This window comes from Polypterus senegalus, chromosome 5, assembly GCF_016835505.1.
Source record: "Polypterus senegalus isolate Bchr_013 chromosome 5, ASM1683550v1, whole genome shotgun sequence".
NCBI classification, from domain to species: Eukaryota; Metazoa; Chordata; class Cladistia; order Polypteriformes; family Polypteridae; genus Polypterus; species Polypterus senegalus.
Window position 1 is genome coordinate 103591020 of NC_053158.1, and position 27061 is coordinate 103618080.

The 27061-nt window shown below is 37.1% G+C and overlaps 1 protein-coding gene across 7 annotated transcripts in view; it reads right to left on the reverse strand.

The window, feature by feature from the left end:
- The window catches only part of LOC120529409 (myosin VIIA and Rab interacting protein), a 544611-nt gene that overhangs the window by 46182 nt on the left and 471368 nt on the right, over window positions 1-27061 (reverse strand). For all 7 annotated transcript variants that reach the window (XM_039753183.1, XM_039753185.1, XM_039753187.1 and 4 more), the window contains 2 exons: window positions 6137-6325; window positions 2563-2724 (listed from right to left, as the gene is read on the reverse strand). In XM_039753183.1, the coding sequence (XP_039609117.1) occupies window positions 2563-2724; window positions 6137-6325 (351 nt within the window). The remainder of the gene's footprint in view (window positions 1-2562; window positions 2725-6136; window positions 6326-27061) is intronic.

Here is a 27061-nt window from a genome sequence, read left to right on the forward strand (position 1 = left end):
GATTTGATGTAGTAAGTTTCTTTAATACTGGCACCACCAAGTCTATATGTAGCACGTTCAACAGAGAAGTAATAATATTAGCCCGGGGGAAAAAATATATATATACTGTATATACAACTACATAGTAGTTCTGATAAATTCAGTTAGCCAGTGGCACTATAACTGAGGCCCACTGACTGAAAATTTCCCTGGCAACACAGTTAGAGTATGTGCATATAGTATACAACATGGATGGTACCTTACCCAACTGGGACACCCTTATAATTTAAGGTCTGGAATGGATGGGCTGCCCCATCCAGGTTGTAAGAACAGAGAGGAACTGTCCTTTGCAGACAGATAAACCCCTGATACAAGGGATGGCAGCATCCTGTTGGTGTGTCCTCCCAGTGGTGCACCTGCAGGACAACGTGGGTGCTGTAATCTTGGTAAGCTGCCCTACTGAGGTACTTCACTGGATTTGTAACTGCTTCTTAGGTGTGACATTGAGTCACCAGAAGTAGTCTTGTATCAGACATAAAAGGAGCCGCTCTGCATTCCCCAAGGGTAACTGAAATCCGGCGGGATGAAGACAAGATTGCTGGGATGTGTTGAGAAGAAGGGAGAAGAGAGACCAAGAAGACAAACACTGTGTTGTGCTTGGGTGAATGTTGTGAAGAACCCTACTTAGAGGTACATCAATATAAATAAATCCTTATTTGAATCTGGGACTTGGTTTTGTGCAGTTGTGTGTGGGGTTTGGGGTGATGATATGTTTTACAGATCACAATTTATATATATATATACTGTATATATATATATATATATACTGTATATATATATATATATATATATATATATATATATATATATATATATATATATACATACACACATTCATCGTATTGAGCAAAATAATTTGAATTCACAGCATTCGTAGTAATGGCATTAAATCTGCATGCATCTATCTGTCATTTAGTATTCAAATTAATTTAGTATTTTAATCTCTAATGGGGAGAAAAAAAACCTACGAAAACTCCACCATGTGTTGTGGTTGTTTTGATGATGTCATTTTGGCGATCACATTTCTAAAGATGCACTGCTGACAAAAATGAATCTCAAAACTTCCCTGCACATGGAGTGTACATATCATGCAACTTATTTGCAGGATTGAAGAAACCAGAAAGGGCAGTTGTTAGGTAATAGCTGACCCAGCAGGGGGCAACAGGCTTTGAGTATAATTTGTTTTCCTGTGGACAAAAAACAGTAATGGGTATGATGGTGCATTGCGGTGTGTCATTTTATTAGAAAATACACAGTGTGTCACATTTTTAAATAACACAGTGTGCACCTCTGTGGGAATGTGAATGAACATCTGCTGTTTCGCTTATCACTACACATTGAGCAGTGGTTCCCAAACTTGGTCCTGTTGTGCCTGCAGGTTTTTGTACCAACCAACTTTTGTTTTTAATTGGACTACTGACCTAATTAAATGAGATGTTATTTCCCAGTTTGATTGTGGGGGGCAAAGTACAAATTATAAAACTGTTTGGTACATTTTTCTATGCAGTTTCTTTTTACTTCTTAACAATTTTTTCACATTGATCTTCATTCTGCTTTCCACATGTTCTTGTTATTTAATTCATTATTTACTAATTAGTGGGTCTGCCACTGACATAGTTGCAGCTTTTCAGATTTTCCCGGGTGTTTGCTCTGGTTGTTTTTAATTGCCATTATTAGGATACAATAAAGGAAGCAAACTACACAGAAAAAGGTGAAAATTATAGGGAAAAAAACCCAAAAATCAACCATTTAAAGTGACAGCAAAAGGAAATATTTCTAAATATGCAAAAACGACACTGCTGTGCTTCTCTGAATGCAGAATATAGAAGAGAGAAAAGGACCAGCTAAATAAATGAGATCAGTAATTGTCACCGATTAGAAATCTGGTTAGAAAAAAAACATGCACCCATAGTGGGTCCCCAGGACTGAGTTAGCAAACCACTGAGAGATAGATTGCTTGATAAACCATTATTCACTAATTTTCTAAATGAAATGGCTAGTTTCAGTCAATTGTTAAGACATACAACAATTACTGAAATATACTAGATGACATTACAGCTGTTGATATGTCCATTTCATATGTGACTTGGGAGTTAACTTCTGTATAAAACTTTTTCATTTTTAGAACTGGAAAACCTAATACTCTCTTCAGAATTAATACTTTCATAAAGATAAGCTTCAGTACTCACATATTTGGCCAAGCTACTCTTTGCTGCAATTCTAGCATTTAGTCTCTGAAGGCATAGGCCAACATACTTTATACATTAGTCATGCAAACATTTTTCAGTTCCTCAATACAGATTTAATACATATAATCCAATATTTTAGGAACACTCAACATTCAAGTCATGCATTACATTCTCATTCTTTTACTCATAATTTACTTGTACATGCTCTCCACTTCAGTAGTCATATTACTTTTATTACAGGTCTGGGTAATTGGACAGACCAAAGCTCTTTGTAAAACATGCACTATAACAAGTGTGAGAGTTTGAGTTAACCCATCCTAACTTTAAAATGTACCTGTATCTCTGCTTGATGAACTTTGGCTGCAGCAGTTGCTACCTGATCTTCCAGATGTGCAAGCTCATTTTCAGTGGTAATTGTATTGATGCTTCGAGCACATTCTTCTAGTTCTCCCAAATGTCCTTCAAGACCGTACACGGTGCTAGCAGTTAAATAAACCTAAACAAATCAATAAAAATTGGTTCATTGCAATAAATAGGATGATAGGTTGTCAGATACGAAAATCTGTGGGTTTATCACCATTTTTATATAGTAGATCAAGGTTTAGTATTGTAGGATATAAAGACCAACACCATCTCTGAGGAATAAATGTGTAAAGAAGAAGCAAATGCTAAAAAAAACCTTAAAAATTTGAGTTTAACAGTGAAATATATAAGATTCTCAGTTTTATGTTGCAAAATATTTTAGATATATTATTATATGCTGGCTAAAAATGTATAAATATAATAGAATCAATAACTTTAGACTACAGCTTTCAAAAACAAAACCAAAAAAAGTATACATTGATCAAAGATCTTTTGCATGTCAAGCTATGTATATAAGGCAACTTTCCTTGAATGATCCTTCTTCAAAAATAATGTTAATTTATATTTTAATGGAACTGTTAAAATTCATATTTAATCAGAAAAAAAAACTAATGAGTAAGGAGCCAAATTATTATTACAAATAAATAGCAAGATATTAAATTAGGATAATTTTAAACCATGCCTGTGTGAGTCTCATACAGCTGGTTGAGCTTGTAATTAGCACTTTCTTACTATATATCAGTTAATGGGCTTCAGTCTTTCAAGGCGACTCAGAAAAAAGGTATGTTAAAAAACAACTTGTGAACAGCCTCATTTAGTAATGCTCACATAGTAATGCCCGTTTGTTTCTACTATGGGTCCTGCTTTTTGAACTGAATTTAAAGGGTAAAAGCTCTTCGATTTTATATGCTCTGATGATGCTAGATGAAGTTTGTTTTTAATCATTTTAGAAATGGATAGATGGTATTAAAAGGTAGGACTCATAGTTTTACATTTTTCATTCCCTGAAAAACATAGGAAAGAGCAGCAAAATTTAAAGAAACATCAAAACAAATTTTTAAAAAGATCACAGCCATAGAAATAATAAACAATAAATCACTTATACTAAAAACTAAGAAATAATATTTAAATTACCAATGGGGGAAAAAAATGAAAATCCACTATTCAACTTACCATTTTTTGGCTGCTCACACTGGAGATGAATCATATGTAATGGATACCATAACAGACAGACACAAAAAGATTCCAAAAACTAAGATCATTTTTTATTTTTTTTTTACAGCTACAAAATTAAAAAAAAAAAAAATCAACTTCCCGATATTTAAATCCAATACAAGGTTTCTTTCTAGCATGAATACAATTAAAAAACAAAATTATAGGTATCAGAGTCTAAAAATAGTTGAAGGTGAGAAGAAATTAGAATGGATTTTTTGTTACCCTTTAACAAGAGCAAGCTATATACAGAAAAAGGATTATTTATAAACACAGTAAATGTCCACACTTAAAATGATACGGTTTCACTATAAATTAAAATGTCCAAGCATAAGACATAGGATGCACCTAATTCAGGAAACTGAGTCATGGTTTCTGCCCTGTGTCTGTTGCCATCTAGTTTGGCTACAACTTACAGCCACTATAAATCTGGAATAAAAAAGGTTTAGAAAATGTCTGGATGGATGAATTTACACAAGCAAGCACTGGTATGGGGCAATACTGATGCTAATAACCTGTTGCGTCAGTCTAAATATATACCCAAAGCAAAAACTTGAAAGTTCAAACACCTTTCTTCTATCAGATATGTGTCAGGAAATGTAGACTTACATTATGGCTTTAAATATGCTTTAAAAGCTTCTGTGACAGACAGACACTTTATTATATCCCAAGGGGAAATTCACATACTCCAGCAGCAGCATACTGATAAAAAAACAATATTAAAGAGCAATAAAAATGCAGGTAAAAACAGAGTAGTAATGTAGTAAAAGTAGTAAAAAGTGTCCAGGGAACGAGTCCACATTTACTATATGTTAAATTTACTAACAATGATAAAAGTTGACAAAATAAATAAATACCATTTTAGGTATGTTTACACTGTCTACAGATAGTTCTTATATTTTGTACTTTACAGATCACTCTATGCTAAACACCATTAACAGAAAACTGAGTGTGAAACATGCTGTATCTTGACTACTGCATGATTATTATCCTATTTGCATAAATCTGAACCATATCAAATGAGTTTTAACACTCTTCAGATCTTGACAACTGCCAAATATCTGCACTGCATCGATTGTAAAATAACTAAAATATGATAACTTCCACTTCAAAAATATATGATAAATGACCTCTGATTTGCACTCATTGCTTTGGGAAGAAGAGATGAAGGTTGATTTATTTTACTAGAATAACATGATAAACTGTACCAAATAAGAAAGAATCTGCCTTCCATCCTTGCAAATAAGTCTTAGCTAAATTTAGCCTATTAGTGATGAACCTGTTATTTAAGAAAAAAATAATCTGCAAGAAAGAAAAAAGGTGAAACTATGTGCTTTTGTGATCAGTGACATTCAAGCCACTGAAAAAAGATGTTTATATTAAAACACTTTTATCACCCCTATATTTTCATCTTATAGGCAACCTTGTAGCCATGCCTAGTGCAGGATTTCAATTCCCATCACACAGCAGGAAGGCACTGGAGGATGCCTTGATCAGTGCACATAAAGTTGGAATAGCACTGGCAAAAGCAGGATCACATCTATAACTGCAAGTACAGCATTCTCAACTAATCTGGATAACAATTCACTTGCCTAACTGGATTACAGCTTTTGTCTAGGAGTATGTCTTTTTGCGTCTTCATGGGTGGTGTTTAGCCATGTTGAACTTCCAAAAGAAACCTTTCTCCTATTTAGGTGTCCAAAAGGAGAAATGTTTTATTTTTCTTTCTTTCCATCACCCCATCAAAAATTCTTTTATAATTCTCCAAAAACCCTCTTTTTAGTTAGGTCTCCAATTGCAAATCACAGTTGAGATAAACTTTACTGGTAATTTTGCAAAACTGAATACGAATGGAAGCTATTATATTTTGTGATGTTATATTTTACATACCCTAAGAAGTGAGATTCAGCCAATGGACAAGGATAAGGTTGGTAATGTTTTACTGTTTCTTATTGGTAGACATTAATTGAAGTCCATTTTATAACATTTCCTAAAATTATCAAATACCACCACTGGTGCTATTTCTTGCAATAATATGAGGTTCTGTCTGAATTCCCCCAACTCTGGCTCCCACATTCAATGAATCATGACCTGCATGTTGTGAAGGACAACATTTCTAGGGCGTTTGAATTTTGTTGAGTAAATTGGACGTGTCTGCAAGTATAATATTATTGTATTTAGAACTAGGTGTTTAAAAAAAAAAAAAACCACAGGTATCTTTACTGAAATCATTGTGACATCTTGCAGTGTACATCCTCATAAATGTCATTCCGTGGAACAAGCCTGTGGCAAAAAATAAATGATTATTTTGACATATTCTTGTATAGCCTTACATTTTCCTCTAGCTTGGTAAGATGTTCATCAAGTTTTCCTGTGTCTGTTCCTTCAGGAATTAGTCGACTTTTTTGTAGATCTGTGGAGAATTCACTGTTACCATCAACTTCTTCAATGAGATCCTCTGTAGCATTAATTACCTTAAGCACTTCTGCTGTAATACTGCAGAGGGATGCTGCAGAATATTTCTGTTGGAAAATTAACAAAAAATATTATATATGCAGTACACACACATTCCTCACACTTTTGTCTTAGAAACATAACCCTATGTTTGAAACCTCATCATATTCGTTTAATTATTCTAATACCCAGAATTTGCCCCAAGTTTGCCCAAACAAGAAAAAAACCCTCAGATTGGACTGCTGTAAAGACAAGCTGTATGTCCCTTAAAATTTTATTAAATAAAACAAAAATACTTTTTTTTTAATTACTATTTAACACTAGAACCGAAGCCTACGAAAAAACTTGTAACTCCATCCCACCTTAAATCCCTTTACATCTCTCCATCAGCGTCTTTTGTCTTGTAAATTTGGACTTCAGTCTTCACACATTATATACTTCACATCAGCATTTTGTCAATTATTACTATAACATGAAAAATGTTTCTGTGTTAGTTATGTGTTCAACATTTTCTGCCTTGCACTTCCTACATTAACTCAGATTGTTGTAAACGTGGAACACATATGAAATGTATATATTCCAAATAATGATACATTATTAAAACTATACAATTCCGGACACCACACACCTCGATAAACAGACTTGACCAGGGAGAACTTCAACTCTGTCAGTGTGAGATGGAATAGCAAGCTGGTTGCTGCTTGTGCCAATTGACACATTTGCAAAACAAAGACGCTGATGATGAGGTACGAAGGAATTTAAGGTGGCCCAGCATTACGACTTTTTTCTTAGGCTTCAGGTATTCTAGTGTTAAATGTCTTGGGGAATTGTTCAAATAATATGATACAATACCAAATGTAGATACTTTCCATAGATAATGGCCAATATTCACTCTGTGTCATGTACTAAACTTTGCAATATCACCAGGAAGTTTTGTGTCTTACTGCAGTGTGATAGGACACACAACCTTACTCTCTTATTATAGCTTGAAATACAGGATCTCTAATAAACTCCTGGCTGGCTATTTTATTTATATGTATAAGGAAAGACATCTTTTTGCCATCTTTACAGAAATGCGAGCACCTTTGCTAATGCTGATTGAGGAAAATATAACACCCCTTTCCAGGTATCGTGTTAATGGTATGATGTAACTTCATCTTCTTGATGATTAAGATAAAAGTGCTCAATGAATAAGATGAAATTTATATTTTTTCAATTATTTGTGGCAATAGTGTCAACTCGAAATTCTGCAGAAGGCCCTTACCTTTCATCTTTCTGTCTGTCTTTCCTTCAAACTCTTTTTAGTTCACTGTATAACCACTGTGCATTTATCCTTAGACTATGCTTTAGCACGAACATGAAGGATGATTTAGGAGAAAAAGTGTTCATATGGAAACCCTATTGTTGGGGTAGTAATGTCCTCTGTTGTATATGTAAACCTTAAAGCTTCTGCTTTTTTTGTTAATTTATTTATTTTATTCTCATTTTTGTGTATTGTTTTATTCACAGTTGCAATGCTTGCTTATTTTGTTAATTATCTCCTTTTGTTGGTTCTTTGTTTGCCTGTGCTATAGATGGGCTTTGAGATCAGCTTGTGAAGCCTTCCTAAGTCCAGGACATAAATTCAAAAGTTACATTAAAACACACAACAAACTCATTGAGTAACAAATAATAATACAAAGGTAATTAACATTATACTTGACATATTGAACAGACAGATAGAGACACTGATTAATCAATCTTTATCTGTCCCCAGAGGGAAATGTGGCTTTTTATAGAAACTTATATACATACTATATTATTATATTGTGACAAATGACAAACTTCATTTCAAGTACCTACCAGAACAACTAAACAGAATGGAAACTTCCAACTTTGCTAAATATAAAAAAAGAGCACTCACAAAGACACAGTGAGGCATTTTAAAGGTATATTGCCATTTGTATAAAGGAGCAACTATAGCACTTCTTTACACACTTCTGCTGAAAATGTTAACTGAAAAGTACTCAGTTTTAGTGTGTCAGAGAGAGGATGCACAGTATTGCTCATAATGGCTCTCAGTTATGCCTTCATTCTCTCATTCACTACCACCACAAGTAGTACGAGAGTATGAGAGTGCATCCCATAAGTCTGCCTTTTAATTTGCTTGTTAATTTGGTGCGCCTCTCCTGAAGTGATATTACCAGCCCAGCCCAGCACACCACAGCACAGAAAATCGTACAGGCCATAAAGTTGTAGAAGATGTAAAGGAGGTCACTACCTATATTAATGGTGTAAGGCAGACAGACATTACCCATTTTGTTGTGGGTAAAGTCTTGTGTAAAAAAGAATAAACTGCCATACACTTTTAATTCCAAGATGATCATATTTTTTTCCTCCATTGAGCTTCTTTGGTATGCAGCCTCTAGGCCTTATCTGATATAAAGTAATACCCTAGAGATGTCTTCTTGAAGTACCAGCTAAAACATTTGATTCGACTAAAGAGCCAAAACTCAGTAATTGGAAATTTAAACAGACCAAACTTTGCACTAATAGTCAAGAAAAAGGATTGGCTTGTGTTAACCAGAGACCAATGGCAAAACATTTCTTCCATTCCTTAAAAACCAATGCTCACACCAGATTTATGCTCTTTCTATTTAGCTCACTGTTCTCAACCTGGGCATAAATCCTGCTCTCTTCAGCATGGACTACACTGATTCAGGTATGACCCTACCAAAGGTTGGAGTGATCCCTTTAACCTCGAAGGGCAATTTGGTCATAGGTGTCAAGAGTGGAAAACTCATCTTTACTGGAGTTGACTGATGACCAACTGCCAAGCAGATGTAAACTTTGCTAGCAGAGGTGGGCACAATCCATCTGTAACATCTTGAAGAGAAAACTGCACTACCACTCACAACCAGAAGGTGCAACCAAGGGGAAGGAGGAGGAGAACTGAACAAAGAAAAAAGTGTGCTTCAAGATCTTACCACATAAGCTGGAGAAAGCCGACCAAAGAGAGGAAAAAAGCTTCATTTACAAAGAACCATAAGTACACCTACTTTGATTCTGAAACCCAGTTTACACTTGCTTTGAACAAATTAATATCATGGCGTAGACACTAGAAGCTTAATAACTAAATAACTTATCCATCTTGATCACATAGAATTCATAAGTTATGTGTCTTTTTCTTTAGGAGAGAAAAAGTTCAATTAAGCCATCATTATTTTATGTTTTGCAGTGTTATGTTGCAGTGTTTGTATATATGTGCTCACAAACTGTAAAGATATCTTCTAATAAGATGATACTTCACAGAACAGATGGTCAATTAGCCAAAACATACTCTGATAGCAAAACTGGTGCTTTTCAAGGTAAAGAGTCAACTGACCTCAACCCAAATTGACATGCATTTCATTTGCTGCAGACAAAAGTCATAGCAGAAAGTCCAACAAACAAGCAGCAACTGAAGACAGTTGTCCTCCTTGACCTGTCTGCTGCCTTTGACAATATTGACCATGAGATATTGCTGTTGCGGCTTGAACATCTTATTGGGCTTAAAGGGGCTGCTCTTAACTGGTTCAGGTCATATCTAACTGGTAGACACTTTTCAGTGACTTTAAATTCCTCTTTTTTATCTACTGTTCCTCTTAAATGTGGTGTTCCTTTGGGATCCATTTGGGGTCCTATTTTATTGTCTAAATACTTTCACCCTATTGGAGCTATTTTCAGGAAATGTAACATTTATTTTCACTGCTATGCTGATGTTACACAGGTTTATATTCCTGTCTGCAATTCTGCAATGAATAAACTGCACAACTGTCATTTTGAAATAAGATCCTGGATGGCTAATAATTTTCTTGATCTGAATCAAAATAAAACAGAGGTGCTTATAGAGGGTCCATCAGCTAAAGCCCAAATTGGTCTTGGACTTCTCGGCTCTTTCTCTGTCTTTTGCAAACATTTACAAAACCCAATTTTGGTGTTATTTTTGACGGTAACCTCTCTTTTGAGAAACATTAATTCTGTAGTTAAGAGTTGCTTTTTCCAGCTTCGTCCATTAGGTAATCTAATCTAATCTTCTAGGGATCTTGAGAAAGCTACTCATGCTTTTATCTTTCTCGCCTTGATTACTGCAACTCGTTGTATTCTGGGATTAGCAAATCCCTGATACGCAGGTTACAGTTGTTCCAGAATACTACCACTCACTTTCTGGTTGAGGCAAGAAAGTCTGATTCTGTTTCTCCAATATTAGGTTCTTTACACTGGCTGCCTGTCAGTTTTCGAATTGGTTTTAAAATCTTATTGCTAGATTTTAAATCTTTACATGGGCTTACTCCTGCCTATTTATCTGAATTGTATGCTTTACACCAGCCATCTAGAGTGCTCAGGTCTTCTGTTCAGTTGTCTCTTGTTGTCCCTCGTACCAAGTATAAAACTAAAGGGAACAGGGCTTTTGCAGCTGCTGCTCCTTGCCTGTAGAACTCTTTACCTTATTACATAAAGGAGTTGTCTACAATTGAACTGTTCAAAACAAGATTAAAGACTTAACTTTATTCACTTGCTTTCTGTGACCTTCAGTAATACTGATTGTTTCCTCATTGTGATTATGTAATCTTACTTCTATTTATTATTACCACAGACTTGGAAAGTCTTTGCCCCGAGTTGTAACTCAAACCTCAGCTTTCAACAAAACGTTGCCAGATGTCCAAAATTGCAGCAAACCTGTCGTTTTTCCACACGTTCTACATGGGTGTCTTTGTTGTCAAAGCGCAAATGCTGTATGATAGTCTGATAACAGTCACGGGAAATCATATCTTTGATTGCCAGTACAACAAATAGTTCTGAGCAGGCATCAACCACAGCAGCAACTGTGGTTATCGCTGCTCTTGGGAGGGAAAGGGCAAGTTTGTTGTACCACGTGAATGTAACTGACAGAATAAAACTGAATTTATATATATATATATATATATATATATATATATATATATATATATATATATATATATATATAAAAAAGCACCAACTTTTACAAGTAGCCAAATTTACACCGGTATTACATAGTCAAATCAAATGTTTGTTTTTATTATATTAAAGTAATAATAGCAGCTCACTACTCAAAACGCGGAGCGCCCAGACTTGAACCTGGAACCTTTTGGTTATAAGACAGCAGTTCTTACCTCCGCACCATCCAAGAATACATATCAACTTTTAACTTTGCTCAGAATAGCAGGCTACTTGTGCTGACTGACAAATCTGCAAAACAAAAGACACTAATGAAGGGGTGCAAAGGAATTTAAAGAAGGGGTGCCCGGGATTATTTTTCGTAGCCTTCAGGGATTCTAGTGTTAATGTGTTGCCATTTGCACATGCCTAAGTCAAAAGCAGATATATACTGTATTTATGTATTTACTTTTATATACACTAGGGGGCCATCCCCCGGATGGGAGCTACGTGATAGCCACTTTGCAGCTTTCCTGCTCGCGTATAGGGAAGCGGATAAACATTTTAAACAGATTGTTATTTTCATGGGAATTGTTACATATGCATAATAGACCTAAGTATTTTACATTACAATGAGAAATTAACCATAGTAAAAAATAGTAAAACGTAATAAATTGAAAGAAAATTGTTTCATGTTTGTGACGATGAGGGATTTGCTCCACGCTCCCATCTTCCTTCTGGGGGCCCTTGAACCAGACACCATTGGTAATGTCACCGATTAGCTCAACAGTTAGACAATGGCATGAAGCAGTCTCTTTAAAACAAAGCCCGGTGCATTCTTTAACTGGTGACTCCCCTGCTTCTCCCATTCAGGCTATGCACCAGGGGAGCCACCCTACCTGCAGCTGACTTTCACTCCACCTTCTGATTTGGAGGCTTCCCCATCCCTGGCTTCGGCACAGCATTCTCCAGATCTTGATTTGGGTTCCCCCAACGGCCAGGATGCTCACGCTGGGGAATCCAACCTCCCAAGCCTCTCGCCTGCCACTGTCTTCTGCGGTGAGCCATCCTTGTGGCAATCAGCAGCTCCCGAGAACAATCACAAATGCGGACGGCTCCTCACTTTTGCACTTAAGTGAGAACCACCCGCATCACGAATTCCCCGGGAACCGCTTGGCCACATACAAACCACACCCCCTTGCAAAGCTGCTAGTGTGGCGATTATTTATTTAAAAAGTGACCTATGGACATGAGCGTTGGACCCGCTACACCACAATGGTGCGTTAGAGGTATTTGTTACATTATAAGTTTTTGTTCCGTTTAAGAACAAAATACTTTTTAAACTTACACTTTTACTGTAAAACGTCAGTAAAAAGACTATTTGGAATTAACTTTTCATCAATATCACATTGAATTTTGATTCTGTGTTTGGAGTTACATTGTGACAACGCAACGTATAACTGACCATGAGTGAATATCGCTTCTTTCTCTCTAATAAATAAACCGACTTTTTCGAAGATTTGTCCCAGTGATTTGTTAATTGTCTTGGTAAAAGCTATTCTAACGGGTAACTGTAAATGTTTTACTATGAATGGCATATCAAGATCTCCTTTGGTGTCTAATGTTATCCACGGAAAATGTACTACATTACCTTTCTTGTCGCCTGTTAAAATTTTACATGTCAGAATTGTTCAACCAATTTTGAATACAGCTAATCTTGTCCTATTGCACAGTCCATCACTCATACATAAATTACGTAATATCATTACGATACATACTTCTTTCAACAGTAATTCGGATGGTGGAAGACCGGACGGTGTTACAAGTTATAGATATTCTACAGGATATTGTAAGTTGATGTTTTCATCTTCCGCACCATCACCACCCACCGTTTCAGTATATTCTATTGATACGCATTTAACCAATTTGCCGTGTAACTGATCGACAATTTTCACATTAATTCATTTGACTTCATCGTTTCTCAGCGCTAGGATTGCCAGTGTACTCATTTCTTCTCTTGATAACCCTTTGGAATGAAATTCTTCAATAAGATTTGGACGTAACAAGTCTTCTTTTATATGGAACTTAAAGTGAGGAAAACTTAAAAATTTATAAGAGCTGAGAGCGCAGGAACTGTATCTGGCAAAAGCACTCACACGAATGAGAGGACCGTGGGCTTGGGCCATTAAACGGAAATGGTTGAGAGGAGGCTGGGACTTGAAAAAAAATTTCTTGGCAATAGTCTTGTCTAGTCTCAAGATTTTCTTTTATATAAGAAAGATATGTAAATTAGATCTGGTTGTTCTCTTGCCATCTTTATGTAGAATACTTTTAATTAGAAAATAATATGAACATGTTTCTGATAACAGTAAAAGTTTGATGTGTACTTTAGTGTTTAAATTTTGATTTAAAAAAAATGCCCAGATTGTTTTTCTATTTAGTACACTTACATTTATTAGAAATTGTTGCAATATTAATTAATGAGTATATCAAAATAACTGTGGCAAATATTTATTATTTTTGTACCTTGAGTTGCATGTAAATGTATGAAAAGATGCTATTAAATAATGTTATTCATACATAGAAAAATGTGACAGAATGAAAACTGAATAAAACTGCACTAACTCCCAAATGAACTCTGTTAATGTACTAATGCTTACTGATACATAATCACTACAAAATATGCTCTTAAATTGAGAGGAACTAATTACTGAATTACCACAATTACTGAATATATGTTAAAGCGGTACAGATATCTGCTTGTTAAATGTCTTAATGTCTCACTCATGTTTTCTTCATATTTATAGGACCATTTACTTTGAAGTTATATAAAGTCATAAGCTTTAATAATAACACTCAAGATCTTTCATTACATTTGGTTGTACATGCTTACATTACCATACTCTATATAAATATCAGAAGCACAAAGTGAATTATGCAGGTTTGTTCTGACTTTAAGGCCTTATGAAACTAGCAGGTCAGCCAGAAAATACACAGTCAAATTCAGTCTTCACCAAAGCCTGAAAATGCTGAACATAATGCCATCCTACATGCATATTGCATTCACACCCATTCATTTAATTTGATGTTCAGGGGCACATCATCAGCACCTGCTCAATATCAATTGAATGAAGCTTGCACTTTTCCCTTTGTTAAAGAAAGAGTCATTACAAATCCATGATGAGTTTAATATTTGTCCTCTCTAAACTCATCAACACCCTTTTCATGTTATTAGTAATTAACAGGGCACCTCAAGAACATTCATTTTATACTACTTCAGCTGGAGTGTCATTTCAGTGATGTTTGCTTGTAGTCATAATGTTAAAAGAATCATAAAATAACAGAGGTAGTAAAATTCAGACATTAGACCCTATGTGACTCTGAAAAATACATTTCCTGAAATAAAATTATGTGAAAACCTTTATTAAAACTAAAAAGCCACATCTCTGGCTTCTCAGAGAAACCCATTATCTAGAGTAGCAAAAGGGGTAACAAAGTCATGTTCGGAACAAATGTGTGACACACAAACACTTGACACAAAGAAGAGTCTCAAATACAAGACAGCAATCAGGTTCCCTTAGCAACTGGGTGACTGTTACAATAATATCAAAGCAGTTAATATATTAATGTACACATAATGTATTTTACATTTTGAAAGTGTTCAGTATATCACAATACTTTAGTTTAGCAATTTACAAATGCAGATCAAATAAAAAATGAGAAGTGACAATCACTAGTTTTATATCTATATACATTAGGCCTGAGAAAGTTAAACTGTTAATTTTTGCAATTAATGTGGCCGTTTATCACATTAAAAGATATTGTTGTGTCCATGGCAGGCTATGAGGTGATTGCCTCATACTGGTGTTCATTTTCTTCATTTATACATACCGACAACAGATGCAGGGGAGTGGGAGGCGCTTTAGGTTATGGCAGTCCTGGTGCAAATGCTAGAAAAAAAGTAGTGACAGTAAAAAAAAAAAAAAAACTACGCTCTCTTTTTTTCATTCATGTTTCTGTAAGAAGGTTGTATCAATGTCATACCACCTAAGTGCAAAATAAATTATCATTGAGTGGCACTAAAACCAAAATAAGTCCCTAGTACCTATCTATTTAACTTGCCAGTCTGCCAGCCAGCTTACAGTACTGACTGCCATAATATAATGACAAAACTGAATGAAATACTGTAGAAGCGTAGTGATTATCACTACCCATTACTCTAGTCTGCAGTATCTTCGGCAATTTATGCAAAGAACGCAACACAACCACCCAAATAATGCACAGTGCAAGTGAGATAGCTGCTACGGAGATCTTTTTTAGTGTGCCAGGAGCAACAGTGTAGGTAAAGTAGTGCTTTTCAGCCATTTTTCTGTAGTGGCACAATTTTTGCAAACCAAAAATCCTAAGGCACACTACAATTCTAACCAACTACAAAACATTAAATGTCAGGAATTTCAGGAATGCATAATATGGCAGTATGGTACAAAGGGGCATTATAACCTGAGGATTAAGTTTCCCGTGGTTAATAATTTTCTGCAGCCTGTTTGGGCTCTATTATCAGTTTGTTACTGCAGACTACAAAAATTTCATTTTTTTATGATAAAATTAAAAACCCAAATGATTTTACATGAAAGTTCATCGTCCTCTTACAGTATATTCTCTCTCTCTTTCCTCTCTGTCCAGCTACTTATCCAAATAGTCTCTAATTTTTCATTTATCAATGGCTTTCACTGTAAAATTAGCCCTAATACTGGAATATTGGATACCATCCTCAAACAGATCATAATATCCTGGCTTTACATTATACTCCTGGCCTTTAGAACAGTAACAAATACATCCCTCAACACTGGCTCTGTCCCAGCTGCTTTGAAAATTGCTTCTTAACCAAACCATTAAACAAACCCAGTCTCAATACTAAAAATCTTAAAAAAAAAATGAACAGTTGCTTAACTTCTAAGAACATGATATAGCTCTTTCAGTCTAGCTTCAGGGCACAACATGACTATAAAACTGCTCTGCTCCAAGTAACTAAGATTTTACTTACAGACAGGCAAATAAACATATTAAGTCCCTTAGACCTTAACATTACGAAATGCTGTACCAATTGTTCTGTTTTACCAGCTAAAATGTAGAGCACCCTGGTTATTGCTGACACTGTTTTGTAGCAATTTAAGTCATATCTAACAGATAAGAAAGTGTTTGTCATTCCTGGCAACAGCAGGCCCTGCTTTGTACCAGTCACACAAACTGTTCTTCATCGCTTTGCCTTTTTCCTTTTCTGTATTCTCCTTGGCCATATTATTTGTACTGGTTTGTCATTTTATGCAGCGGATGCTCAAATCTGTTTCATTGTAAAAAATGGAATTTATCCGAGAGTCCTCATTTCATGACTTGCCTTGAAGGCATTAAAATGCTGGTTGGAGCACAACTCTTTACAATTAAACTGCAACAAAACAGAAGTCATGCTAACTGGCGCTAAAGCTTTGCTTAAGAAATTGAGCATACTTTCATTAACTCTTGGTGAAGATACAAGGAACTTTGACATAATTTCCATTTTCTAATTCAAACTACATTAATCACTTAAGAGATAATAGTAAAATAGTTATAAAAAAAAAAAAAAAAAACAAAAAATACAGTCAAAGTTACTTCTTCACAATCATGGTACATAATTTGCACACGATACTAATCCATGCTCCTGCATTTACTTAATTTTGTTGATATTTGAAGAAAACAACATAAACAACATTCCATACAATCATGTGAAACTTAAACCGTAATTCAATCCCTGTCTGAAACCAAGAGAGAAGATACTACAACATGAGCAAAACTTAAAAAAGGAAAATGTCCCTTTCCCCCCTCCCGATATAAATGCTTATTTTAATATGATTAATTAGAGCTTGCTATATTTTAAAAAAAATATTTGAACAGATCCTCCAAGTGAGAATTCAATTTTTTCCAACTTCAAATAGGTGGGCTGAGATTCTTCCATTCGAACAAGGGAAGTCTACATGCTAGTAGTTTGGTATAAGGAATTACAATCAATTTGAACTTCTCTGCTTTAAGCCCATCCAGGAGTACACTGAATACAGTTGTTAATGGGTTAAGAGTGACTGCGACAGCAAGGGTCTCTGATAGGCATTCAAAGATTTTTGTCCAGTGAGCCTTGAGCTGGATTGCAACAATCACATGTAGAATCTTGTCCTGGATAAATTTTGGACACTTTTAAACAAGATAAAAGTGCTCAATAAATGTTTTTAAGTTAGATGATAGAACAGTAGTTCATCAGACAGATACTGTCAAACAAATGATTGATGACCTTAAGCCCCGCTCCCAAAATATGAAAATATGATTTATGAAAATATGAAATAACCCCTGCCCCTATGGGTGGGGAGGGGTAATGAAGGGTTGGACCACTGTCATAATTGATCTCTAAACTCCGCCTTTAAAGGTGGTTTTATCATAAACTGAGCCTTTATCACTCCCCATTAATAATCCCCACATCCACGAGGTATGCCTTTGTCTCTAACCACCTATAGGGTTAGGGGAGAGACATGTCACTCTATCCCTGCTCACCCTCGACTGCGGCAGAAGACGAAAGAGTTCTTGTATAAAGTTCTAGTCATTTAGTGAAAACGCCACGACACACAAAAGCAGCCATAATAGGAGCATTCACAAGTTACGGGACCCTCGATTCAGCTCACCTTGGTATGATTCTAGCTGTGCTTTGAGCCTGGTTGAAGTAAAAAGAAATGCTAGGGTACATCTCACGGTGGCGGTTTCCAAGAAGGAGCCTATCCTTCCTGAACATAAAGAAGACGGTCACGAAGGGGGGAGGAGTATCAAGAAAATGAGATAAAGGAACAAGTGAATGAAATTCATTTTTCTATAAAAGACTGGACTTTTTTAAATCTCTTATTCCAAATATTGATGAGGCTATTTATCAAGGAAAACTGTCTGACGAAATAAAAAGAATTAAAAGAAAATTGGAGCCATTGTTTTCAGAGGAGGAGGAGATTTGCCTCTTAAATAATTTATGCTCATTGGAGGAGGAAGAAAATTGGGAAACACCCACCCCTAAGTAAGTGGAGATAAATACAGAGGTCTTTTTTCATAGACTACATTAACCTAAAACACTCTTGAGATGTCTTCAACCAACTATCCTACTGAAGCTGCTGACAGCTGGGCTGGTTGTCTCCCTGTTTTCTCAGCCTCCGAGGTGGCAGAAGTCCTCAATACTTTGATGCTACGGATCTGCGGTAGCGTGGAACAGATGTCCGCCGCTGACTACTTGTTGTAGCCAGCTAACCTTCAAACCAACAGCGTCTACTCTACTCCAGACCAAATGATGATGATGACAGACACTAACCTATAACCCCGCTACTCTGCTGAAAACCAAATGCTGACAACCAACGATGTGTTTTGGTCGGGTAACAACCAGCACCTCGCCGGCTATGCTCCTGATCAGGCATGTTGGTCTACAGAAAAGACAGCGCACGCCAATTGCCTGTTTTGGCCTCCAGACCAGCCGTCTTGGCCGAACCTTCCGATGCCTTCAACTGGCCAGATCTTTTGACGTGAGCCTCAGTTACCCGCCCTTGACATGTATTGGTCGGACAGACTCCTGGAGAACCGTACAGTACCTGACATTTTTGTCCCTGCTGATGATGTTCCAGGGAGCCTAATGGGCTGAGGAGACAGCCATTCAGGCCGTGTGGCAAGAAAAGGCTGTGGACGAACTGGTACAGGATCTGGCTGCTTGGAAAATATCACCCAAGGATGCTGATTATGGGGGTATGGACCTTAAACAAACTGACGGGCCCCTGGGTGAAACATTTCAAAAGCTCTGAAACTGATCAAGAGTTTGATTGCAGCTCTGCTGGATATAATAGTTGATCGGGATCTAAAAAGTACCTGTCAGGGGTGTTTGATAGACCACCCCAGCCTGACACAGCATACATGTCTGTTTGAGCCTGACTCTGTTTATCGGGTTGGCCGCTTTGAAGAGGTTCTGGCTGTTTTCCGCAAACTGCGGCTAAGGAGCCTGGCCATGAAGACTATGGGTTGCTTCAACATCTTTCCACCTTTTCACAAGATTCACGTGTTTGTACAAAATGCTGTTGACAACCTGAAAAATGAACATGCTATTAACAAGGCTATTGTACAAGTCTTTTATAACATGGACGATGACTCTTACACAAAAGCACGTGAAATAGCTGATGCTTTCTTTAAACGCCATTTTTCTGTACCCGATATGACCGATGCACCTTTGGGGTTTTACGGGGAAGATGACATGGAAAAATCATATGAAATGTCTGCACTGAATGTACCTGTGATATAACATGTTTTAATCATGCTGTTTAATTGTAATATTATGTTTTGAAGTGGTTGGTGAAACGTCTCTAAATTTTAATGTTGTTTTTGAATATTACAAATAAAGCACCATTTGATTTTTAAACTATTGACATTTTTCTTTCACCGTCGATGATGGAAGGTTACATGAAAAAAGTTTATTATTTACCCAGAAAATCCTGGCAGCTTTGGGGGAAGAGACTCTTTGAAAAGAGCTCTAGGGATTTCAGGTCAGAAAAGTTATGACCATCAGGTGTCGGATTGGTTATCCGGTCCATATGCTTATACAATTCACTAACCCGCTAGAAGGCATTTTAGGAGAAATAAGGTTTATGTATCTGATACGAGGGGGGACCCAAAAATATCCAGAAATATTTTTAAAACATGTTTAATTTAATTTTCTGTACAAACTACAATTAGTCTCCTTCAAAGTACTCTGCATTGGCAGAAATACACTTATCTAACCATTTGTTCCATTGTTCAAAACATTTTTAATATTTGTCTGAAGTAATGCCCATTAATGCTCTGGTCGTTTCTTGTTTTACCTCTTCGACGCCAGCAAAACGCCTTCCTATCAAGTCTTTTTTCATCCGAGAGAACAAAAAGAAATCACACGGAGCTAAATCTGGTGAGTAGGGTGGGTGGTTCAGGGTTGTCATACTGTCACAATAACAATAGTTTCTGCAACACTTTTTTTAAGAAGAAAACAAAATTTCACCACCGTGCGTTGCTCACGATAATCGCCATCGTAAAAACGACACTTGCACAAAACTACTTTTACAAAATTCACTGAACACAAGCACAACCTTCCAGACTGATGGCACTTGGCAGACAGACTTGTGAGGAGTGTAACTAGATCGCCTTAGCGGCCAAACCACATACTACAAGTACCAACCTAACAACAACAAAATTCCGTTATTTTTGGGTCCCCCTCGTATATACAGGTGCCAGTCATAAAATTAGAATATCATGACAAAGTTGATTTATTTCAGTAATTCCATTCAAAAAGTGAAACTTGTATATTAGATTCATTCATTACACACAGACTGATGTATTTCAAATGTTTATTTCTTTTAATTTTGGTGACTATAACTGACAACTAATGAAAGTCCCAAATTCAGTATCTTGGAAAGTTATAATATCAATTAAGACCAATGCAAAAAAAGGATTTTTTAGAAATTGGCCAACTGAAAGGTATGAACATGAAAAGTATGAGCATGTACAGCACTCAATATTTAGTTGGGGCTCCTTTGGCCTGGATTACTGCAGCAATGCGGCGTAGCAAGGAGTCAATAAGTCTGTGGCACTGCTCAGGTGTTATGAGAGCCCATGTTGCTCTGATAGTGGCCTTCAGCTCTTCTGAATTGTTGGGTCTGGCGTATTGCATCTTCCTCTTCACAATACCCCATAGATTTTCTATGGGGTTAAGGTTAGGCGAGTTTGCTGGCCAATCAAGAACAAGGATACCATGGTCCTTAAACCAGGTACTGTTAGCTTTGGCACTTTGTGCAGATGCCAGGTCCTGTTAGAAAATGAAACCTGCATGTCCATAAAGTTCGTCAGCAGCAGGAAGCATGAAGTGTTCTAAAACTTCCTGGCAGACGGCTGCGTTGACCTTGGACCTCAGAAAACACAATGGACCAACACCAGCAGATCACATGGCACCCCAAACCATCACTGACTGTGGAAACTTTATACTGGACCTCAAGCAACGTGGATTCTGTGTCTCTCCTCTCTCCCTCCAGACTCTGGGACCTTGATTTCCAAACGAAATGCAAAATTTACTTTCATCAGAGAACATAACTTTGGACCACTCAGCAGCAGTTTTGTCTTTAGCCCAGGCGAGACGCTTCTGATGCGGTCTCTTGTTCAAGAGTGGTTTGACACAAGTAATACGACAGCTGAAACGCATGTCTTGCATACGTCTGTGCGTGGTGGTTCTTGAAGCACTGACTCCAGCTGCAGTCCACTCTTTAAGAATCTCCCCCACAGTTTTGAATGGGTTTTGTTTCACAATCCTTTCCAGGGTGTGGTTATCCCTATTGCTTGTACACTTTTTTCTACCACATCTTGTCCTTCCCTTTGCCTCTCTATTAATGTGCTTGGACACAGAGCTCTGTGAACAGCCAGCCTCTTTAGCAATGACCTTTTGTGTCTTGCCCTCCTTGTGCAAGGTGTCAATGGTCGTCTTTTGGACAACTGTCAAGTCAGCAGTCTTCCCCATGATTATGTAGCCTACAGAACGAGACTGAGAGATGAGTTAAAGGCTTTTGCAGGTGTTTTGAGTTAATTAGCTGATTAGAGTGTGGCACCAGGTGTCTTCAATATTGAACCTTTTCACAATATTCTAATTTTCCGAGATACTAAATTTGGGACTTTCATTAGTTGTCAGTTATAATCATCAAAATTAAAAGAAATAAACATTTGAAATACATCAGTCTGTGTGTAATGAATGAATCTAATATACAAGTTTCACTTTTTGAATGGAATTACTGAAATAAATCAACTTTGTCATGATATTCTAATTTTATGACCGGCACCTGTAGATTCGCATTGGCAGATAGATTTAGCAGACATGACAAATGTGTCCGAGCATAACTGGGGTTATACATATTTGTTAACCTGTATTGATATACTTTCTAAGTACGCGTGGGTATGGCCCCTGAAGAACAAAATGGGTAAGGAAGTGACAACAACAACAACTTTTATTTATATAGCACATTTTGATACAAATAATGTAGCTCAAAGTGCTTTACATGATGAAGAAAAGAGAAATAAAAGACAAAGTAAGAATTAGAATAAGACAACAATAATTAACATAGAATAAGAGTAATGTCCGATGGCCAGGAAGGACAGAAAAAACAAAAAACAAAAAAACTCCAGACGGGTGGAGAGAAAAAATAAAATCTGCAGGGGTTCCAGGCCACAGGACCGCCCAGTATTCCCCAGGGCATTCTACCTAACATAAATGAAACAGTCCTCTTTGAATTTAGGGTTCTCTTGGAAGGACTTGATGATGGTGGTCATGTAGACTTCTGGCTTTTAATCCATCAATGTAGGATATCACGGTGCTTTGATTAGGTGGTGATGGTGCAGATCGCCACCATAGAAAACCGGGAAAAGAAACAGAAGAGAGAGTAGGGGTCAGTATGGAATTTAGAGCCACCATGAATAGTTATTATAATGAATTGAATATACAGAGTATCAGGATTAAATGAAGGTGAAGTTATGAGAAAGCCAAGAGCCTTCCAAGACATTCTGAGCGCCGGTACAGCTCCAAAGAAGCTCCAGACTGATAAGGGGAAAGAGTTTTTCAACCGAGATTTTCAAAAGCTGTTAAAGAGCAGCGGAATAAAACATTTCACCACAGGAAACGAATTAAAGGCATCCGTGATGGAGAGATTTAACCGCACACTAAAATCTCAAATGTGGAAATATTTCAGCGCGTATAATACGAGAACCTACATCGATAAATTGCCGGATCTAGTATACTCTTACAGCAAAAGTTATCATCGAAGCATAAAAATGCTTCTTCTGATGTAAACACATTAAATTCCTGGAAAGTTTTCAAAAACTTATGATATAGCCAACCCCCTGGGTCCTCCGTTGTTTAAGTTCAAAGTAGGAGATACAGTTAGGGTGTCTAAAACCAGATATCCTTTTGAGAAAAGCTATGAACAAATATTTTCAGATGAAATCTTTACTGTATCTGAGCTGGTACCTAGGGCAGCAGCAGTGTACAAACTGAAAGACTACGATGGTGAAGAGATTGTAGGACCCTTTTACAACCCTGAATTGCAGAAAATTAAGGTTGAAACAACAGACATTTACAGGATTGAAAAAAATACTGGCAAGGAAAGTTAAGAATAAAAAAACAACTCATTTTAGTCAAATTGCTCGGCTGGCCAGAAAAATTTAACAGTTGAATACCGGAGAGTCAAGCCCAAGATGTTCAATAAAATCCAGAACACTCATAATCGAATCATCATTCTCTAGTGGTATGCGATGGGCTAAAAAAAATATTACTACATTCCATGCATGTATTATGAAGGTATTCACTACCTACTGTCTTTTATGAATTCGACAACCTTAAGCCTACCCACTTTGACAGATGTTGCAACGGGAACTGTCCCTTCTGAGAATCCTGTAAAATTCAGTTATAATGCAGTGGAAAGAAGAGTCTACGTGGTACTGGGTGAAAAGGATGAAACTATACATTTAAAAGGACAGGTGGGTAGAATATTAGGAGCACATCCTGATCAGACTTAGGGATTAACTTACAAGGCATCAGGGCTGGCTTTTACACATTGTACATGTATGGGTACATGGTGTCTCATCAGAGAGTCGGAGACAGCTACATGCCCCTTTTGAGGGCATTCATATAGAGGATCAATCGAATAAAATTACTACCATCACATACAACAAACCTCATTATGCCCCAGTCAGCAAGAATCATTTTGACACAATGACTATTGAAATAAAGGCGAGCCAGAACAAAAACATGGCATTTCAGTTTGGTACGGTGATAGTGAAGTTGCATTTCAGACCCGTCAGGCATTGTATGCACGACAGAAACAGTGAGGTCTTACCAGGACCCGACACCATGTATACTGTACAATATTACCAGATCCAAGCGAGTAACGGGTTACCGGGATTCTTCCGATCACCGGTAAAGTATGGTGGAGGGGATCAGAGGTATATTTCGAGAGTTGCTTAGAAGAGCTTTACCTTTCCTGAGAAAGGGCTTTGATATTGCAAAACTACATATTAAATCTATATCAAGTGTGGCTGGGGGAGTCAGAGAAAAGCAGGAGTGAACGGGCTTGATGGTAATGAGAAAGACAAAGCGCAAGAGACCACCAGGGTTGTGTGAGGCCCGCCAGTTAAAAAGGTAAGGTCGCTATTTTTACAGCATTTTCTAAACTTCTCAGAAGAAGAACAAGCCTAAAGCAGGCAAAAGAAGAGAGACTTTTTTTAAAAAAAATTTATTTTTATTAATTTTATTACAATCCATACAAAGCAATCAAGTTTTTACAAAAAGAAAAACAGATCAATCCCCACCCCTGAGAGAGAGAGAGTAAGCCAAGCCGTGTTAAATTTTAAGGCTTGTAAACATACCTAAATTAATAAATTCTCTGTGCTTTATGAACTTATTTTAAAATATTACTGATTAGATCCTGCCATGTTTTGAAAAAAGTCTGTACGGATCCTCTGAGTATTTGATTTTTTCCAATTTCAACTAATATAACACATCGGTTTCCCACTGACTTAAAAGAGGAGAGTTTGGGTTCTTCCAGTTTATCAGAATGAGTCTGCGTGCCAAGAGAGTAGTGAATGCAATCACAATTTGTTTGTCTTTCTCCACTTTAAGCCTCTCTGGAAGAACCCCAAACACAGCTGTTAATGGGTTAGGAGGGATTGTGAGTCCAAGGCTATCTGAAAGGTAAGTAAAATTTTTTGTCCAGAATAATGTTAATTTGGTGCAGGCCCAGAACATGTGACCTAGTGAGGCTGGGGCTTGGTTGCAACGATCGCAAGGTTGGATCATGCCCTGGAAGCATTTTGGAGAGTTTTAGTAGAGACAGATGTGCTCGATATATCATTTTAAGTTGTATAATTGTATGCTTTGCGCATATGGAGCTTGAGTGAATTCTCTGCATTGCTACTTTCCACTCCTTTTCTGATATATTAATTGAGAGATCTTTTTCCCAGTGTCCTCTTGGATCTTTGAAAGGGAGGGATTGTAAAATGATTTTATATATTGTAGAGATGGAGTCTAAGTCCTTGAGATTGAGCAGAAGAGAGACATTTTTTAAGAGAAGATGATTTTCGTATGTACACAGAATGTCCGAAGAGTGTGTCAAAGCTGAACTGGACCTGTTTACAGTGCCTTTCACTCAAACGAGTGTAGATAAAAGTATATACGTTGAAGTCCCACCTCTCTCAGCCCTCTCTGAAGTAGCGCCACTAGAATTTCTCATAGCTGGAAATGGGGAAGATTACCTTGACTTGAATAAAACTCTTCTGCACCTAAGGGGTAAAATAGTGAACACTGAAGGGACTAACATAGTTGCCGGTGCAAAGGTTGGATTTGTCAACTACCCTATAGCCATTTTGTTTTCGCAAGATCATGTTACCCTGGGGGACTGCCTAATATAACCGAGTTCAAATTGTTATCCTTACAGAGCTGTTTTAGAAGGCCTGCTAAATTACAGCCAGGAGACTCTTCAGTCTCAGTTTGCTACGGGACTTTTTTTTTGGAAAGATACACTTAAATTGGAAGAGACAGATCGGAACAAAGATGAATTCTGCTTAATGTCTGGTGATGCCGAATGTTACAAAGTAATCATAACGTCAGCCTCCCTGTTTGAAAAAAAAAAAGTAAAAGTTTCACCGGCCGTGAAATTAGGGCACACTCATGCCCTTACATCAGCCAATGCTAAATACCCTGTGGAAAATGTGAATATGAAAGTTTTCAGTATGCCTGCCGAAATCCAAGTATGCAATCAAGAAAACCTGTTTCTGGGTCAACTACCAAAGTATATGGCGATTGGCATGGTGGATAATGAGGCCTTTTCAGGTTCTTATACAAGGAATCCGTTCAATTTTAAACATAATGATGTAGAGTTTCTGGCTCTGTACATGGACGGTGAACGGATTCCAGCCAGACTTTGCAAGCGGCAACAGTGCCAGAGAATACTATAACCTGGTATTGGCCACTGGTAAGCATTTGAAGGATCAAGCTCTGTCTATCACCCGTTCAGAGTTCTCGCAAGGATATACTCTTTTTACTTTTGATCTAACACTCGATCAAGAATGCGGTGATCATTTTTTATTAGTTAAAACTTAAAACATGAGATTTGAATTACGCTTCCGGTTTCTCTCCCTCAGACCGGCACTCTAATAGCATATGCAGTCTTTGATAACATCATTGAAATCAAATAGAGATGCAACGTTCTGTGTGACTATAGTAAACACCACGAATACAAAACAATTAACATAACTACTGTCCCAAGATCCCTACACCAAAAGATATTTCCGCGGTGTGCTGGCGTGTGATCAACTACCGGAAAAAAAATAACGGCATGCCAGCCATGTTTGTAGTAAACACTCACCGTCAAACCTAACCTGGAGAACACTGGCTGGGGATTTACCTCACAGAAGACAGAAATGGGGAGTTTTTTGATTCCTATGGAAATGCTCCGGACTTTATCTACTTCCCGAATGACATTTACTGTTTCTTAAGCAAAAACCGTAAACAAATCATTCACAACAACCGGCAGCTTCAAAGTTGGTTCTCGGACAAATGCGGTCAACACTGCCACTTCTATCTGCATCAGAAAAGAAAAGGACTCCCATACTCCTCTGTAAGAAAAAAGTATTCTGATGATGTGAACAATAATGACGCTATGGTCTCTAAATTTGCTCGTTCCTGGTTTCCTTCACTGGGACATTGTTTTTATCGGTACCCTTGCATGCAAAGATCAGAGACCTATAAATATTTCAATAGACAGTTAAAGGATGATGACACTCTGTAA